This window comes from Polyodon spathula, chromosome 5 (assembly GCF_017654505.1).
Source record: "Polyodon spathula isolate WHYD16114869_AA chromosome 5, ASM1765450v1, whole genome shotgun sequence".
NCBI classification, from domain to species: Eukaryota; Metazoa; Chordata; class Actinopteri; order Acipenseriformes; family Polyodontidae; genus Polyodon; species Polyodon spathula.
In genome coordinates this window covers 5358556-5379096 of record NC_054538.1, presented here as the reverse complement: position 1 = coordinate 5379096, position 20541 = coordinate 5358556, and the positions used below count along the sequence as shown (strand labels likewise).

The window sequence follows — 20541 nt, the reverse complement described above, 5'->3', positions numbered from 1 at the left end:
TCACCTGTAAGGAAACTTTATTGTAATATCTAGTAAGCAATTTTCTATACCAAGATTTCATTATTTACTCTTAAGTTTTTATTTGTATAATTCAAATAATATCTACAGTAAAGGTCAGTTGCTGTATAATGCATATATCCAGATTTCAGATAGGCCATTGCCACAGATGGTTCTGGCATGCCTCTTTTGTGCAATGTCATTAGATCCTTTTGCATGGAAGACCTTGGTTGCTTGGGAGTGCGGTTCTTTGATGCACCCAGATTCAGATAAAATGTGTTTGCCCACTGACGATGGGAATGAGAATGCAGAGATGGGAGCGCAGCTGGCGCAGAGTTCCAATCCTGCTCGGAACGGGCTGAGTTATTAGAAATGAATTGTATGATCTAAACTAGCATGTATTGACTGAAATAATAAGATATACCCTCTGTCAATAATCATATTAATACTGTATATAATGTGGAAGGGGTGTGGGTAATTCACTGACCAGGAGACAGACAGGTGTATTTGGGAAACACCACACAGGTGCCCAGTTTTATTTTAGACCGGCTCTTTTTTTTTTCTTGTATTTTTCTCTCCGGTAGAGGGCACTGTTGACCGTGGGCTGCCTATCAACGATGATAGACAGCACCACGGAAATACCACAGCTGGTACACGAACTGCAAATGCACTCGCAGGTGCTCAAAGAAATAATAATGAAAACAGAAGGCGAAAAGAACAAGGGAAAATAAAACAGTAATAAAACTACAAATAAAAGGTGCTGCACTCGGCAGCGTTATCCCGGTCGCCGCTGCACGACCCGGATCACCGTCCTACTCTGTCGGCTATCTAGCCTGCTCTTTCACAATACGCCGGGGTCTGCCCAAGGGTTCCCCGCTCTCTCTCTCTGTCTCGCTGATTCCCGGTCCCGAATCAAAGTGTCCGCACCCTTAGCGCGTCTAAGTGGGCAGACCTGAGGAAACAACAGAGCGTTATTGGACCGACAATCACCCAAGACCCGCCTCTCGGCCATTCAGAGAGGGGGAAAGTCCACACACACACTTTCCCACCTCCCCGTGTCACTGCCATGACTCACAGGCGGTTGTTGGATGCCGCCCTCTTCCTGCAGCCCTGTGAACACGCCAGCAGAGTCAGCACAGATCTCTCCCTGTTACAATCCTTTAAAATAGATCTGTAAAACCAGTAGAAAATATTAACTAGCTGTTATGTACAGTCTGTGAAGAAGCATGCAGAGAAAGGCCTGGGCTGACCAGCTCTTGGCAGACCCTTATCAGAAGTAGGCCACTCTTTGATTTAGCTGCCAGACCTTGGTGCTAAGCTGAGTAAAAAAGGAAAAATATACTTTGAATATATATATATATATATATATATAATATATATACACAGCTCTGGAAAAAATTAAGAGACCACTGCAAAATTATCAGTTTCTCTGGTTTTACTATTTATAGGTATGTGTTTGGGTAAAATGAACTTTTTTGTTTTATTCTATAAACTACTGACAACATTTCTCCCAAATTCCAAATAAAAATATTGTCGTTTAGAGCATTTATTTGCAGAAAATGACAACTGGTCAAAATAACAAAAAAGATGCAGTGTTGTCAGACCTCGAATAATGCAAAGAAAATAAGTTCATATTCATTTTTAAACAACACAGTACTAATGTTTTAACTTAGGAAGAGTTCAGAAATCAATATTTGGTGGAATAACCCTGATTTTCAAGCACAGCTTTCATGCGTCTTGGCATGCTCTCCACCAGTCTTTCACATTGATGTTGGGTGACTTTATGCCACTCCTGGCGCAAAAATTCAAGCAGCTCTGCTTTGTTTGATGGCTTGTGACCATCCATCTTCCTCTTGATCACATTCCAGAGGTTTTCAATGGGGTTCAGATCTGGAGATTGGGCTGGCCATGACAGAGTCTTTATCTGGTGGTCCTCCATCCACACCTTGATTGACCTGGCTGTGTGGCATGGAGCATTGTCCTGCTGGAAAAACCAATCCTCAGAGTTGGGGAACATTGTCAGAGCAGAAGGAAGCAAGTTTTCTTCCAGGACAACCTTATACTTTGTAGTTTATATAAAGTTTTTACTGCAGTAATAAACCAAGATATTTATTTACAGGAAAACTGTAAATACAAAGCTTTAGTTTTCCTGTGAAATAATTAAATGTTTGTCTCAGACACACAGTATAATTCTGGAAGGGCATTAGACATTCAAAAGATAAGGCTTGGTCTTTGGCACTTCAAAGCAGGATTCGGTGTTAGCTCTTGAAAACGGGATTTGCCAACCTTGAATGATAACCAACAGAAGGGGCTTTAAGAAAGACAGGAGTACGTATCTCATTATACTACAAGAAAATAATGAAAGCTTAGTTATAAAAGCAAGGATGTACGTTTTTTGTATTATCTGAAAAGATACCGGTCCAGGCATCTCTTGAATTGGCCAAAAAATGACTTCATGAGGTGAATTTAGAAAGTGCTTAGAGGGGAGTTTCATATTAATTGAAACACTGGGCTTGGCAAGTAAACAAGGTGTGGGAAAACCTGCTGGTGCAGGCGAATTTTAGAAACCGAGAGAGGTCAAGCTTAGTCCAAGCATGGTACAAGTTAATACAAGGCTATTATAGTTAATATGTTTCATTATATCTTAAATTTAAATGGAAATAACTGAAGTGACCACTGTATGCTTATTCAAAGGCTTGTGATAAACCCCTACAGTCTTTTTGTTACACACTTTGTTAACACACATTTGTATGTGACGTTAAACTGGCCCATTGACAACAAACTGAAATGGTAACATAATATAATCTAAATATAATCAAATAGGTTGTGTTACATATTAATATATGTATACATATCTCATATATACACATATACTTGTATTATATTATAGCAAGGATTCTGTGAACTTTGGTCCACCTGACTTTTTAGAAAAAGGAGGAGTTTGAAAAAAGAGCAATGAAATCATATTTTTTGGCAAGAAGTTATATCCAATCAGTTTTGAAAAATGAGTTGACCAGATCCTTCTAGAATGTCTAATTAACCCAACGATAAGAAATGTCAAGGCCAAGTGATGATTAGATTTACTTGGGACTTCTGATCTATTCAATGGAGGCAAAATCTTGTATAAGCCCGGAGCAAGACCCCATTCGATATCGCTCAACTTGCTAACTACAAGTTTTGTGATCCATGTTCTGAAGGATTCTAAAAAACTGCTTGCTGTTTGGTCGAAGGCAAGTCTCTGCATTTTGAAGACAGTTCTTATTTTTCAATATGTCCTACACTACACTTCCATATACTGGAGGGTAAGCATATGTATCTCTGAATTTAATATCTCTTTTATATTGCTATAAGGTATAGAATTTACATTTTAGTCTTAAGAGAGTGACATATTGAATGTTCTAGAATTTAGCGGTGGGCGTTTTTAGCTTTTTGCATTTTATAGCCTAAGAGCTAAATATATAATAACCGTATTTGTATTATTGTATTGAAGTACTAATGCTGTTAAAGCTGTAAAGCACTGGATCGCCCAGACTGCTTTTTACTTGGGAATTATGGTGGTCTGCGCAACCAACCAATCCAATATCTAAAGCATTTAATAAACCGAAAAGAGCACTCTGATTCGTTAAAACTTAAAATTAAATGAGTCTGTGTGTTTTTCTTGATTATTTAAAAGTCATTTGGATATGTTGCAAGCCCAGTGCACGATCAATCCACTCACAGGAGTCCGAAACATCTTTATGTCCTCCTTGAACGTCTCCCCTGAGTTTAAGAGTGTGCTCAGAGTATATATAGCAATAAAAAGAGTATGTGCGAATTCTGACACCATTGATAATTTCTGTAACAATACACTGGGTGCAAATAATGTTATATCATTTTAGCAATACAACACACGTTCTGTGGTTACAAATGGTTAAACAAGTTAATAAATCTCATTCATAAAATATATATATATATATATATATATATATATATATATATATATATATATATATATATATATATATATAAAACAAATATTGAATTATCTAGGTAGAAACTAACCCTGGTCCTGTTGCTGCTACTGCTGCCACTCCCAGCAAAGCCATACTGTAGTTTGTTTATTATATTTTTTTAACCAAAGAACTTAAATACTGTTTCAAGATGAGTTATATACTTTTTCATAAATTAAAACCTTCCTTTTCAAAGTGCAAATTAACTCCTGATAAATTATGACAATTAACACGGATTTCCCACGCAAACAAAAGAAATAGTCGCATGAAGCCCTGCTCGTTAAGATACTAACATTATTTTGTAAATCAACATAATTTCAGAAATCACATTAGCGTGATTATTTAATAACAAAATAAATATAACAACCGCTTGAAAGTGGCAAAATCAATGCTACATGCTGATTTGTTCATTAACACTAGAATTAACTTTTACAAACTTTTGAAAATCCCCCCCCCTCTACCTCTTAGCATTGAGCATCCAACTCACAGCTGTAGGATCAGCCATCTGCCAGCTACTCTGATTATAATCCTATGAGTGTGCTTCCAGCTTATATCAATTTGGGATTTTGGATTTCTGGATTTTGTTGTTGTTGACTCAGCAGAAGAGCAGCTGGCAAAATTTTGAAAAGCACCATAATACTGCTGATTTCAATGCTGCTAGAAATACACTAAAAAAATGCAGCTGGTCAGCAAGTAATTGTTTTGGCAGTATTTTCAGTGGTTTCAATAGCCCCCATAAATACTTTTGTTTTGAACCTGCTGGCTTCCCCCATTGATTGGTTACTCATTTATCTTGTTCAAATACTGGTTGTATTTCTTCCAAATGTTTTTCCTCCAGTATACACTGCTTAATAGATTAATCAAATCCAGCTAGAATGTCATCAAATTAAATGGAAATAAATATTTTTTATGCATTTGGAGAAATATGTTTCAGGTTACAGTCAGCACTCACATATCTGACCCTATAAAATGTTGACTTCAGCAACGGTTAAACGCATGTGACGCAGATCTGATTATTTCATTTTGTCCGTTCCAACCGTTCTGTTTTGTGTTCCCTGAAAAACAGACAATATAAAAAATACATATGAAGGACGGTGTTTTAAAATAAGTAGCCTTCCATGTAGATGTACCAAATTGTTTTTTTATTTTTTCTACAGTACTATATTTAACAGAAGTAGTATTTTAATTCAGAGCAATATTATCACTTGCCAAAACTAAAGAACAACACAGTTTCCAGAATTAAAACAGTATCCAGAATCAGTATTCAAAATGTCACAGTTCACTAGCAAATGAAAATGCACAAAAGCATTTTGGGGCTGTGACGGATATTCAGATAAATTGTAACATTGACGAGATGGGCTTCTTATCAGAAAACTGGTGACAAAGTCAGAAATCGCATGTGACGGGTAAGTGCTTATATATATATTATATATATATATATATATATATATATATATATATTATATATTGTAAGGTACCAGGGAGGGGGTTAAAATCCTTCCCTGCTAAAAACCTTGTGAGAATGCCCATTTGGGTGGTATGGGGTTTAATTGTGTAATTGTTTGATTGTTTAGTAATCCCCTGCACCTGGTGGTAATTGTAAATTAGAGCCAGGTGCAGGGTATTTAAGAGAGGCAGCCAGTCTGTTCCAGGTTGCTGCTGAGAGAAGAGCCCGACTGTGTGAGTGAGCAGTCGTATCGAGGTATTGTGTGAGGGTGTGTTTTTGAATGTTTGTGGCAGATAAACGGTTTAGCCGTCCTGCGTGATAGTTAGGTTTATGTTTAATTAGTGCTCCAAAGAAGAAGCTAGGTATTTGTTTGTTTTGTTTAATTTATTTGATTGGTGTTTATTAAAAGTGCGCGTCAGCGCTTCAAAATCCATTTCCGTGTCCTGGGTCTGGTCTTAAAGGGGCAATGAACTCTGTGAGTGCGAGGATCGTTTACAATATTTATATATAGGGAATTTATTTATTTCTTAATACAAGGGCAGTAAAACGAGACTGACGTGTATCTGGGTAACGGATATCCGAGTGCTGAGTGTATTGAGCATTAACTGAGCTTATCAAACACACTGGGAGTGTGTAGTGTCTTGGAATGCATTTGGAAAGGTGTACCTGCACCTGTTTTTTCTTGGCACAAGCAAAGAGTAGAAGCCCAAGTGTCAAGGAGATGCAAAGAAGGCTAGGATAATGAACACATTCATTTTTGCATTTGTGGCAGACCCTTGACTGGAGTCTGGATGCTTTCACTGAGCAGCTTGGGAGCTGTAAATAAAGAACTTCTTTCAGGTGAACCTGCGTCAAAGGAGCTTTCAGCATCAATACTTTTTTTTTTTCGTAGCTGGTGAATGCTGTCAGTGTTCTCTGCTGTGCTTAAAACAGCTTCCAGGAATGTCGGGTTACCACCTGAATAAGCTTGGGCAAGTTCTAAACTGACCTGCAGCCATAATGTTTTCAATCCCTGTAAATGAGCTAAGGAGATTCCAGTGGAATTAACTGAATGAAGAGTATTTAGCATGGCTTCAAGCTACGTTCCTGTGCTAATCACTTTGCCATGTCAATTTCCACTTATCATGTGCACCAGTGCAAAGAAAAACACTTTGGTAGTTGGTTAAATACTGACTTTAAAGAGGCTCCACGAATCTGGAACATGTGTGTCTTTTAAATGCAATGTGTTTGTTGATGAACTTTCGAAACATGGTTTTTCTGGCAGGTGCTGTCCATGCCTTGCAGTTTGAAAGAATTGCCAACAGTGCTTACATTTTTTTTTCTTTACTATTTTGTGTGTTTAGATCACTGTCAGTGTCTGATTGTATAACTGACCTACAATTTACAAATAGCATTTATTTTCAAATGGTGTTACTTGAGTGTTAGTTTAAAATGTCCTGCTCTGGGTGATATAGGTTAGTTGTGTTTCTAGGCTTATTTGAACAAGGGCCACTAAACAGTAGGATGCATATCAATTGGTAGAGTTGTATGATTCCAACCTCTCAGAGCTGTTGAGAAAACAGCATGGGTTCATCTGGATCTGTCTTGGTTTTTCTGATTTGCATAAGCATATTAAATAATGACAATTATTATTTTACTTTCACAAATAACAATAACATGTGGTGTTAAAATGTCCCAAGGTTTGTGTTAACATTTTCACATAGAAACACAATTCTGCACGGTGCCCAAGAAAGTTACTGATGAAACACCAAGCAAAATGGTAGGACATTGTGGCTGCACTGTATCTTGTTGACAGAGTTTAACTGCGCTGCACAGCATGGAATACTAAACTGCATTTAGAGCAGTAACTGCTGGTGATAGACAGGAGACGGCTATTCTCCCCATTCCATGTACCACATAGAGAGAGGTGACATCACCCATGGACATTCCTCTTAACTTTATCAATTCCCCCCTCATTTTCAAAAGGGAATTCCGGATGCAGGGCAGTACATTAAGTGACCCTGTAGTCCTCCAAAAAAACTCTGCATACTAACTAACACAGAAACTAACTGCAAATCTGGGTTTAATTAAAGCCATGTAAGAATGTCAATCAGCGAAGGACAGCAAGGTTGGAAGCAGGAAGCTGTGATTTTAAATTTGATAGTGGGCCTGCTGACTCAGGCCACACACAAAACACATGCTTCATTAAACTGCACTGCCTTCCTTCATGTATGCAGCTATGTTTGGGCAGGAGGATATTCACAGTGATTGGTGCTTTAAATGAGCACACTAAAAAGATTGAGTGTGGTCGAGTGAGCTGGAGACACCACGGTGTGTTCAAAGTAGGACCCAGCATGCAGGCAGGGAGCAGGGGTCAGTGCTTGAAGAGTGGGGCTAATAAGGTTGGAGAATGCTCTAAGTGGCTTTGGAGGTAAATTCCAGTTCCACATAGGTCTAGATGCAAATAAATTCTGCAAAGTATGTGATGGGCCAGAGAGAGAGAAGTTAGGCTACACAGATATGTTTATCTTTTGAATAATTGTGTTTATTGCTTGTAACTCAAGGGACTTTTTTCTGAAATGTGAATACCAGCTGCAGCAGGTCACCTGAAGGGTCACCAGTTACTTCCGTTGAGCCTGATTACCAGGAGGTTGTGTAGGTGTATAACAGTCACAACCATCTTCCCCTCTTCTGCTTTTGCTCTGCCATGAAAACAAGCACATTCAAAACCTTGAAAACGTTTTGCATTGCTACTCTATGTAGCTTTGTTCTCCAGGCTTGCAAACATGCCTAGTGTGCAGTCTTAGAGTTGAATGATATAATTTATCATAGTTTCTGGGTGGCAGGTCTAAGAAGCAAAGGAATGGAATTCCAGACCTGCCAGCTGGCAGAGGCACAGAGCTGCATGCAAGTCTGATCCTGATTTACAAGAAAGCGTTCATCCACCCCCTCTGCATTCCAAATAGGATCATCACACTCCTTTAACACCTCAAATATCCCCATTATCCGGGGCATGCAGGCATATGGAATAACCTTTTTTTTTTAAGTAACGGATAAACATCCAGGGTATGGTAGTAAGTTCCAGTAGCAGTATACTTTTACACTAAGGTTAGGTTAATGAATTTAATGATTTGCACGCACATATATAGATAGATAGATAGATAGAGTGCTCCCTCGCTACAAGGCTCTCGGTCATAATTCGCCTTGGATATAACGCTCCTACAGCATGTCCCCCAATTCCCTATACTAGTGAGTCATGCAATATTTCTACAGTAAATACAGTACAGGTTTTGTTCAAACTGTAAACAACTTCTCAATCTAACTTCTGTTTCTGTCTCTCCCTTTTGATACAGTATCTGAACTGAAGAAAAGCTGCTCTGGCACTTTATAACACAGACATCTTATTCAGCATTTGTTTTAGAACTAAATAAATATTACGCCCATTATGTGGTTATCTTTCCTAATGTATTAACTTTTTTGCTTTGAGAGGAGCTGCAGCTTTCTCCGGGAGACGAGACGCTTCAGGTTTGCTTCAGCCCCGTTCAGCTGAACCTGGGACGAGCCCATTCCCTCTTCCCCTCTCCCCACCCGCTCTCCTGACACTTGGTTTGCTTGTCTGTTGCTTTGAACTGAACTCCTGACCACCATTTAGCCAGGCAATTTTAGTTTAAACTGCTAATTAAAATGATCCATGAGTGGGAATGCTACCTTTTTTTTTTATTATTTGTAAAATGATTAATTCACGGAGAGTTACATTTTTGCTTCACTATATGTGCATTATAGAGAAGGAGTTATTTTGTTTTTTAGTCTGAGGTGTGTTGTTATGTGACCCACTGCGACCCCCACACCCTCCCCCGTTTTTATAACGCTCTTTGGTTACAAGCGCATATTGTGTGTCCCTGAGACCAGCATTATAGCGAGGGAGCACTGTGTTGTGAAAGAGTACCTTTTGGTGTGTTTAGGTAGGCGGCTCCTTCCTAAAAGTATAGTCAACAGTTTGTACTTGGATTGTTTTCATAAAAATAACAATGTAGTTATTTTAATGTACCGAGTTTGTACTGTAATTGATTCATTCACTGCAGTTCTTTCAACCGTTCTCATAAGGACATTTAACTAAAAATAAACTTGTAAATACTGTAATACTGGAAATGTGTATATTTTAAAGGATAATATTCTTAACAGAAGTACGCTCCAATTGATACTCCTTGTTTAGTGAGCGGGTTTAAGCAGTGAAGCAACATTCAAATTCGGCTTGAAAAACATGAAGCAACTGTTTAACCAGTCTGACCATTCAGAGGGATTGAATTAAAGAATGTACAAATTAGACAAAGGATGGGGGTGCTAATCATCTGTGTATTCTCCTGTCCACCACATGCCTCAATAAAATGTGGCTGCTACAGTATGAGCCTACTCCCCCAACATCAGGAAGTTAAAATGCTTCCTGTACCTTACATGCCTGTCTTCATGCATGGCTTCAGGGGAATGGGAGTCGAAAAATCTGATATGGGTGCTGACTACAAAGGAGCCAAAACTTGTTATGTAAAACCAGCAGGGTCGTTCATGACAAACTCTACGTATTGACTTCCTTCTTAAGTTTCTAAAGCATAACTGGACAGAAAACAGAGAAAGTAGTGCTCTAATAACAAAGTCCCTTTTTGACACTCTGGCAGCTTAAGCCACCTGGAACCATGTGAACCCTCCCAGGATAGGTGCAAAACTGAAAGACGCTGTTCCATTTGTTATGCTAGCTCACTGGCTTTGTCAAGTGCTGTATGGTAGTAAGATTTGCACTTTAAGCCAATCTCTTTGTGTTCAGTAGCAGAGTTTGTGAGGCATAGTACATAGTCATTTTGAATGAACCATTGACCCATGGGTCACAGTCACAGTGCAGCTGTGGGGATTTTTTTATTTTTTATTTAAAAAAATATGTATTTATAAACGTACTTATTTGCACAGACCAGTTTCACTATACATATTCACCACTCTTCACTCTTATTGTGAGCCAGTATTTTGAATAGTTGTCTTCACAGGACATTTACTGTAAATTTAGAGCAGTAGGTTTTTTTTTCTTCCTACTTAAACCTGACTGTTTTATCCTACAGGTGGTGTATTTTGGAGACAGTGTGCGCTCAGATGTTTTCCCAGCCAGTTGCTATGGAAACTGGGAAACCGTTTTGATCTCAGAGGAGCTGGAAGGAGAAGGAGCCCAGACAAGTGACGCGAAGTCTAAAGACGCTGATGCTGAGCCATTAGAGAAGAAGGGAAAGTATGATGTAAGTTCTACTTGATGCAAAATAAATTCTGGGCAGTGCCACTAAAAAACAATTTAGCTTTCAGCACATCAAATACATCAAAATACGTAATATTAATAAAACAAAACATGTCCTTTTCACTCTGTATATGACGGCATATAAAATACACAGACAAAGAAAACTGAGATCTCATCTAACCCACAAACATCTGGAAGCAGATTTGAGATGCGCTATTACTTCACTTGTGGCTGATTTCAGTTCCAGAGTTTGAGATGCTAATGCCCAGCAGTCCCACTGAGTCACAGTAAGTCAGTATTGCATTTGCTTTGTATTATTATGCAGTGAGTGTGTTTATAGTAACAGTATGGTATTAATGCTTGGTTTTTAATGTGTGGCCCGCTATAAACGTTAAACTAGTTTTCCGGTTATGTGCCCCGTGGTAAAAGTTTGGTTGTGCACCTTTGCTGTACTGCACTTGACAACTGAATTCCTCCTCTTTTGTCACGAAAGCACAAGTGTGCTGTGTAGCACATCCTGAGGAGGTATCACCCTTCAGGATGGTTTGTTGTTCTCCTGAAACAGCGGAGTTAGCACATTGCAGTCGCTGGCAGGAATCGCTGTTGGCAGAAGAGCTGGTTTACAAGTGCTGTGTGACGTGATCAGTTTCAAAACTACCCCTCTCATTGATGGGAATATTTTGCATTGGAGGAGGTTAATATTTGGCAACACTGCAAATAAATCAGAAACAAATAAATTGGTCTGGAGCAAGACAAGATGGGGCTTTTACTCACATTGCTGTGGGACTATTAGGTTTTTACTGAAGGATTGTGCAGCACTTCCTATACTTATTTTTTTTTAGATCTAGGCATTTTCTTTTCTACAGTTAGCAGAAATAAATAGCTATTGTATTATGGGTCCTGTTTTTTTTTTTTTTAATCCAGGAATGTTTTATTTCATTGTACGTGTTTACCTATGTTTACAAGTCACTGTTCATTCAGGACAATGGCAAAAAACAAAACAAAACACTGTTATGTTGAAATCACAGAATGCATTCAAATGGTTTTGTCATGATCACAAAGCAACTAATGCATATTTTATCTTGTGTCATGAACTTTCCCTTCCTCTCTCCCATGTTTGATTATCTGATTATTTGAATTTGATTCAGACATGGAGGTCAGGACAATAAGAGTTCATATTGCTGTTCACTCACAGAAGTGGATAGATGTAAAGTATGTGTGCATTTGTATCCATGCACTAAGATTTGTCATGGGCATTCACAAGCTAAGGTCCACATACAGTACTGCACAAAGCTTCAAGTTCCTACTTGGGCTTTAGCAGTGTTTTTGAAAGTCAGCTGAGCCTCACATGTAACGTCAAGTTTTCTTCCTGGAGAGATACCATTCTGCTAGCCATTACTTCAGCCCATCGAATAGGAGAATTTAAGGCATTAACAGTTTACTCTTTTTTAAGAGCTCCTAAAACAAGATGGAATTCAAGAATCAGACTAAAATCATTCTCTAAAATCATTCTCTAAAATCATTCAGCAGATTTTGGTGGTAAGGAAGTGAGTGTTACTATTTCTCTCACAAAGAAAGAGACTGGTGAGTTCCAGTATACTAATGAGAGGTAAGAAAGTGGGTTCTAAAGCCTTGGTTATTACCCCTCAAGTACTGTATTCCATTATTAGTGTTTAATACAGGTACTTCTTGTGTATATCCTTCACCAATCATTTAAGTTTGCTTAGGGATGTAGATGTAAATAGCCCACACAAATACAAACAGGACACTAAACCTGTTCTTACCATCAACACTGAGTATACTCTAGAGAGATTAATGGTGTTTACAGAAGGGGAACCAGCTTAGGAATCCAGCAACTCTAAACCGCGCTGCTGCACACTGCTTCCAGGGTCCTGTAAGAAGCGTGTGTTATAGGATTCCATTCAGAGGACAGTAGCAGCTCCTGTACAACTGGACTCAGTGCAACCAAATTGTAGTTACAGCAATGGCATATTAATGGGTATCATGTCTGCTTCAGAAACAGGGCCAAATCAGATTCTCAGGGACAGAACCCCAAGAGAAAACCCGGCTACAAAGTGCGTCATACCTCAGAGATTTTAGATTACCGGCAGATGGAAAAGAGTTTTGCAAAGCTTCATTATTGTCAGTCTCAAAAGAAGTGATTACAGTCCTCAGCAAGAAAACAAAAGGTGAACTTTAAAGCATGTCTTTGATCAATGTTGAGATGGAAGCCTAGAGGAAGGTATGTTATCTGCCTGGAAAGTGTGTTCGATGAGAAATCCCAACCCATCATTCATCAAGATTGTATTACAATTACACATACAATACAACAATAGAATTGTATCATTTTTTTCAGCATGTCTTTTGTCTTATTTATTTTTGTTAGGAAGAAAGGTACTTATTAAGAATGGTACAGCTGAATTGGAAACAAACAATTCCTTATGCAGGGGGCACACTGGTTTGCAGAAGTATTCACCCCCTACTAATAATGTCACATTTTGTTGAATTACAAATAATCTGTGCACAGTTTTTCAAACAAACTTTTTTTTTTTTTATTATTATTATTCAAAGCTGTAGTGGTTAAACTGAACACTGTTATATGAGGAGGAGGTTAAATGTCAGCAAAACGTGCAAAGAAAATGTACAAAATGAAATTTACTGGTTGCATATGTATTTAGCCCCTTAAGTCAGTACTTGGTAGAAGCACCTTTTGCAGCAATTACTGGTATGAGTCTTTTTGGATAGGTCTTTACTAGCTTTGCACAGTAGGATAGTGACATTTTTGCCCATTCTTCAGAGGACAATTGCTCCAGTTCTGATACATTTGTTGGGGATTGTCAATGGACTGCAATCTTCAAGTCTCGCCATAAATTTTCGATTGGATTCAAGTCAGGACGTTGACTGGTCCACTCAAGAATATTAATTCTCATCTTGTTCAACCACTCCAGTGTGGCTTTGGCTTTGGGTCATTGTCATGCTGAAATGTGAATTTCCTCCCCAGTTTCAGTCTTGGCTGACTCAAACAGGTTTTCCTCAAGGATTCACCTGTACTTTGCACCATCCATTCTCCCCTGACAAGCTTCTCAGTCCCTGCTGAAGAAAAGCATCCCCATAACATGATGCTGCCACCATCATGCTTGACAGTTGGTATGGTATTGATTGAGTGATGTGCAATGTTGGGCTTGCGCTAGACGTAACGCTTGGATTTTAGACGCAAACTCCGTAAGTGCTCTAATATGAGACTTTTTGAGCAATGGCTTCTTTCTTGCCACCTGTCCACACAGACCAGCTTTGTGTACGGACTGGGTTATTGTTGATATGTAAACACTCTCCCATCTCGGACACAGAACTTTGCAGATCTCTCAAGGTCATTGTTGGCTTCAGAGTGACATGCCGAACCAGTTTTCTGCTAGTCCGGCTGCTCAGTTTGGGAGGGCGACCTGATCTGGGTAGTGTCTGAGTGGTATGATGCATCTTCCACTTCTTAATGATGAACTTCACTGTGCTGAGAGGGATAATCAGTGCCTTTTGAAATTTTCTTGTACCCTTTTCCTGCTCGGTGCCTCTCTATCATTTTATCCATGACTTGCTTTGAAAGTTCCTTGGTCTTCATGGTTGCTTTGTTGGATCACTATGTGAGTTACATCTCAATTATCGACAAGTTAACCACTTTGAGTACACACCATTTCACAAATCATTTGCACCTGAGCTGATTTAGGGCTGCAGTAGCAAAGGGCTTGAATACTTATGCATAAAAGATAGGCTTGCAACATTGCGCAGAACTGAGCGCCTACGGAAACACTACATAAAGAAAGCGTGCCAGAACTAACTTATAAAGATCCATTCAAATGGCACACTAAAATCATCTAAGTTTGAGCTGGAAAGATATTTGGAGGAAACACATACAGATTCAAAAAGGCAGGAGCCTATGTCAATTCCTTCAGACATCCCATCTATCAATCCACCCGAATACCAAATGGAGGACTGTGCACCTAAGTGGAAAGAAGTAGAGCAAGCTGTGAAAAAGTACTGGGAGGAGAGTGCTTGGCTTCTGGAATGCGACTACCACCAATTCGAGCATACATGGATGACATGACAACAATGACTACAACCGTAGCCTGCACTAATCGGTTATTGGGCAAATTAACCAATAACATTGAATGGGCACGAATGCAATTCAAGCCGACTAAATCAAGGAGCATCTCTATAATTAAAGGCAAAATAGTAGATAAAAGGTTCTACATTAATGGTGATGCAATACCAACAGTGTCCGAGAAGCCAGTGAAAAGTCTAGAGATGGCACGACGGGAATCTAAAGGACACAGTTCGTGTGGGAGAAGTTAGACAGCAAGCAGTGGAAGGGTTGAAGAGCATAGACAGCAGCGCTTTACCAGGCAAACTGAAACACTGGTTCTTTTAGTTTGGTCTACTGCCAAGACTGCTATGGCCACTGACTGTGTACGAGATTTCCTTGACAACAGTTGAGAAGCTGGAAGCTTTAATCAGTTCATACGTCAGGAAATGGTTGGGAATTCCACACTGCCTCAGCAGAGTGGGACTTTATGGTAAAGGAATACTGCAGCTACCAATCTCTGCTGTAACAGAGGAGTTTAAGTGAGCCAAAGTCCGACTGAAAATGACATTAGTAGATTCACGTGACAAATGCGTAAGGGAGGCAGCACCTGTGTTGAAAACTGGAAGAAAAAGGACGGCAAAGAAAGCTGTGGAAGATTCTAAGGCTGCCCTTCGAATCAGAGATCTTATGGGGCAAGTTCAGCATGGAAAAGGAGGTTTTGGACTCAGTTCAGCTCCTCCTACATAGCACAAGGTAACCCCAGCCCAACGAAGGAAGCTGGTAGTCAATGAGGTGCAAAAGCAGGAGGAAAGGATCAGGTGTGTAAAAGCCATTTCCCAGGCCAAGCAGGGAGAATGGATAAGATGGGAAAGTGTGGAACAACGCAAGATCGGCTGGCAAGACCTGTGTACAATGGAACAGAGCAGGATCAGTTTCCTTATCGGATCAGCATATGATGTTCTCCCATCATCACAGAACCTAAACCTCTGGGTGGGTGAGGATCCCTCATGTCCTTTGTGTTCATCACCTGCAACATTAAGACACATTTTGACAGGATGTAAGGTGGGTCTTAGCCAAGAACGGTTTACTTGGCACCTTGACCAGGTGCTGCAATGTTTGGTCTTAACATTGGAAGCCTCGCCCAGGACAACTGGAAGCTGCTAGAGACTGGAAGATGCTGGCAGATGTTGGTCAATGGCTCATTTTTCCACCTGAGATTGCCACCACTAACCTTCGACCAGACATTGTCTTGTGGTCTGGATCAGCACGCCTTGTTCATCTGGTAGAGTTAACAGTGCCATGGGAGGATGCTGTAGATGAGGCGTATTAGAGGAGGAAACTTCGATATGCTCAACTAGCTGCTGAAGCGGAACAGCGAGGATGGAGAGTCCGAGTTTACCCAGTGGAGGTGGGTTGTCGAGGATTTGTGGCACACTCTACAACCCGGTTTCTCAGAGACGTCTGGTTCAGTGGCCAAGAGTTGCGTCGCACAGTGAAGAACTTTTCTGAAGCAACAGAGAGGAGCAGCAACTGGTTGTGGTTGAGTCGGAAAGATTCTATATGGGGATCTCAAGCACAATAGAAAGAAAATAATGCTGATGTACAGTTAAGTAACCTGGGCTGAGCTGAGTGGGGGATGGAGGGATGCTGGGATGCCAGAATCACTGTTGAGCCCTCTTGCGGTGTCGTGGGCTAGTCAACGAAACCGAGGATGGATGGTGCCCACTTGAAGACCCCAGAGATGTATCCTACTTAGCTCAATCCAGACGGTTGTCATGCTGCTGCGCTGGGGAGACCGCACTGGGTTGATCCCCAGAGCCAGCATCGAAGCCGTTGTGTGTGCTGATGCGCTGGAGAGGCAAAATGAGCTGATCCCTGGAGCCAGCATTACACTTCAGCAATCAACACCAGACAGAAGGATATCTACATCATCAGATGGAAAACAACGCAAATGGATGGAGATGCAGATGGATCACATTAGTTTACTGCAAAGCTACATCTTAGTTGGTGCTTATCTTGGCGAGAGCCGAGTTCAAATCAGCATGAAGTTCAATATCTACTGTCATGTAATGGAAATACTAAAGGATAACTGCAGGACAGTATCTTATTCTCAAGAAAACAAGACCGGTTTAAACTGAGCATTTGGTAGATTAACTCGGTAATCAAAGTTAAAATGCCAAAGAAATAACTCCTAAAGGATGGTTGGCTTAAATATTTCAATTTATTCAGTCAAAAGCACTGTCCCAGTTGTGTTTGTTTTATTCAGGTGTTTTGTTCAGGTGTTTGTTTTGGTCTTGTATTTTTGGAGAATATTCTTCAATCACCTTTGAGATAGCATTTTATCTGTCCAGCAGTGCAAGATATACTGAGGCAGCTATATACTGCATTAAGTTTTTTTTTAATTTTATTTATTTTTTTATTTTGTGTTTGAATTGCAGACTTCTGCACTTGCTCCCGATATGTTGATCCCAGTTCATCACTTGCTGCAGATGTTAAAGAGTTCAAGTGGCTGTGTTAAACAAGTACAGGGCATGTTGTTCTACAGTATCACACTGTTTGCAGTTACTTGAATTCTGGTGCATTTATTCACACTTTATTAGATTTGGCTCAGTGGAACTGCTGTTTTGGATCATTTCACTCTGTTGGACTGCAGTACATTTCGTAATGCTGGTTTTAGCAATAACACAGTTTAACAAGGAATGTGTGAGGTGATAATCAGCTACAGCAAGATAATAAAAATGTTGCCTCATTTGACCATTATTGGTTTGACCACAAACCTTCTCCAATTGCAACTAATTTATTGCTGTTACATTTAATGATCATATTAAAAAATACTAATTTCTAAATAGGAATGAGTGTTCAAACTGGAGTTTCTAGGAGGAAGACGTATGAAAAGATGTTGACACCGTTGTACTTTTTAGAGGGAGTTAAATCCATTACCATTCCACATTATTGGTAATGTGTTTCCCGTAACCCACAGGTGTCCTGTTTTATAACTGCACAAACATTAACCACTTTGTGGAAATGGATTACTGACCTTTTGTTTTGTTGTAGAGCAAGAAAATGAAAACACCTTCCGCCCCCTCAGAACAGTGGGGCTCCTACTTTGTGGACGTCTGCAAAGGGCTGGACGAAGAGGAAGAGGAGGGGTCATTGAAGTATACTTGGTGCTGCCACAGCATAAATACTTACAGTACCATTGCCATTCCCAGTATAGAAGCCATAGCAGGTATGAAATAAGACATTTCAAATTGCATTGCATTGGGCTCAGTTTAATTAGGAAAGCTAGTTTCGTTATTCCAGCCCTACCCCTTCCTGTGAAGAGGGAAGTGCTTGCCTTGCTAGGTCTCGTCTAGCAGTTAAGTGGAATTTTTAGACAATGTAACACCAGTAGGGGAAAGAAAATGTGTAACGCTATTAACTCTTACCAAGCCAACTTATTTCATCTAGTTTAGTTCCCTTCTGAAGAATCTAGGTGGTGTCCCCAATTCATGTATTTGCTGCAACTATGTAGGAATCAGTGCTTTTCAGTGGGCCAGTCTATACAACAGGACAAGCTCCCTTTCATCGTAGGGGCTCTGAAACAGAGAACAAAGTGTCGTTGAGTTTAGCATCCCTTTCTTGAATTTGGACGTTTACTGATTATTTCATGCTCATATTTAGAGGTGAACTCTGGGCTACAGTTTAATTATCCAGTTGTATTCTGGGAAGGAGAAGCAGGAATGAGTCCTGTAAGCCAGGACTCATTGCACATTTCTTAAACCGTAAAGGTGAAGCTATGTAGACATATGTAGTAAGTTTTTTCCCCTAGTCTGTTTCTGTTTATGTGGTCATAATGCCTGCATCTCTTATGGCATTGCTGCATTCAAGCTTTGAATGTACTGCATTATTTCTTAGCACTAGCACATAATAAAAAAAAAAAAAAAAAAAAAAAAGACTATTTAAAAAAACTGTGCTTTCTTAATGATAAAGTTTTATTTTTCAGATCTCCCGTTGGATTATAAATTCCCAAGGTTTTCACCAAATAAACCAAGAACAACTGGCTACTACCCCAGACCTCCGGAATCCCTTCTGAAGATGACCGAGAACAGCCCTAGAGAATAAAGCAAGGGAAATGCTTTTTTTCTAATCCACTGTTCGAAATGTAGGCACAATAGATACAACTAAGTACAATAATGTAAATTAAGACAACCTTTAATCATGTGTTGTTGTCCATCAGTACTTTTGAAGATAAAAAGGTAATAATTTCACTGGGATACCAATTCTAAGGGAATAATGTTAAATAGAATACAATCCTTTTTTTTTTTTTTTTTTTTTAATAAACATTTAATAAAGAATGTACAAAAGGATAATACATGTTCAGACAGAGACTTTAACAATTTCACAGTGTTACTGAGTGCAAGCCAAAGGTGGGTGTTTTTTTTTTGTTTTGTTTTTTTTTAAAAAACATGGGAGATGGTTGTCTTAGAATGTTTGACATCTATGAATGAACAAGATGCTTTTCAGAACAGTATTGGCTAAATGAAAGCTCAATAATGTTCTATAACTTCTAATATATTTTGAAGTCCACGACAAACGTAAAATATTTTCAGTTTGTTTTGCCATCATATCTTGGTGCAGAAAGACAGGCCAGTGTAAAACATTCTTTCAAACACATGAAACGTTAGGGTCAGGGTAAGGTGTGTGTGAGTTGGAATTAAGAACTGATTTATGTCTTAAGCTTAATATTTTAATTCTGTAGCTGGCCCGTTGCTGAAAAGCCTTGCCCTTCTTTCTACACCTCTGCCGAGAATTTTTCTTTTTTCTTCAAAACTGAAGAGTACACCTCACGTGGCATGTGAACAGTAAACTGTTAAAAGCTTGGTAGTACATTAGATTCTGAGATTGTTTCTACCAAAACAGTTCTTTAATAGCTGTGTAGGACTGTAGGATTGATATGGGGTGTGACCACTGTATATCAGAGGTAACTGAAGAAGAGATTCAGAATTGTACTGTAAGTACAGTCAGTTACACAAGGAATCATTTAGGGCATTGTTTACAAGATGTTGAGATAGATTTGGAAATACTGAAAGAAACTAGTAAATTCAACAAGACTCCAGGTCTCCTTACATTGCTTTTGCTTTATTTTAGTATTTCTAGTACTATTAAGTGTTTATAGTTATGGCTGTCTATACAGTAAATACAGAAGTCAGTTAAGTTTCTGTCTGCCACAGGTGTTCCGATCTGAAGCTGTGATCCTGATCAGATTTATTACTTTGTGAAACCCAGAAAGACCCGGGAACTTCCCTTGTGTAATGTTTTCTTTTCAAATGCTGTGTTAATATGCAGCAACAAAACTACTCCTGAATGTTTGTTTTTTTCACAAAAAATGTTGCTTTACTTTTAGCATTAGGATCATCACCTACTGTATTTCTTTAAATATTCTTTACATATCAGCTTGAATGCTGAGTCAACAGTCTGGTATTTTAGTTTGCCTTTTATACTTTTATTGTTGGCATTTTAACTTGTAAAATCATTTGGTTTTAAAATACTGTAGCTCACATTATCTGATTGTTTTTCTGTGTAATTGGTTGTAAATGTCCTAGCAACTGCTGGAGATGTGTTAAAACAAAAATAAATAAATACATCTTTAACTTCTGTGAAATAAAAATGATTCAACAAGTTTATAAAATAAAGCCCTGGAGTTTTCTGTGTTATTAGTTAATTAGTAATTATTAATTACTAATCCCCAATGCTGTTTGTATGCAACACGTAGCATGCAAATGTATTGTAATTAAAAGACTAT

General features: G+C 39.1%; 1 protein-coding gene across 1 annotated transcript in view; it reads left to right on the top strand.

Annotated features, from left to right (window-relative positions):
- The window catches only part of nt5dc1 (5'-nucleotidase domain containing 1), a 127539-nt gene extending 106998 nt beyond the window's left edge, over positions 1 to 20541 (top strand). Inside the window, exons 10-12 of the mRNA XM_041249580.1 lie at positions 10515 to 10685; positions 17811 to 17985; positions 18742 to 20541. Of these exons, the coding sequence (XP_041105514.1) occupies positions 10515 to 10685; positions 17811 to 17985; positions 18742 to 18860 (465 nt within the window). The 3' untranslated portion in view covers positions 18861 to 20541. The remainder of the gene's footprint in view (positions 1 to 10514; positions 10686 to 17810; positions 17986 to 18741) is intronic.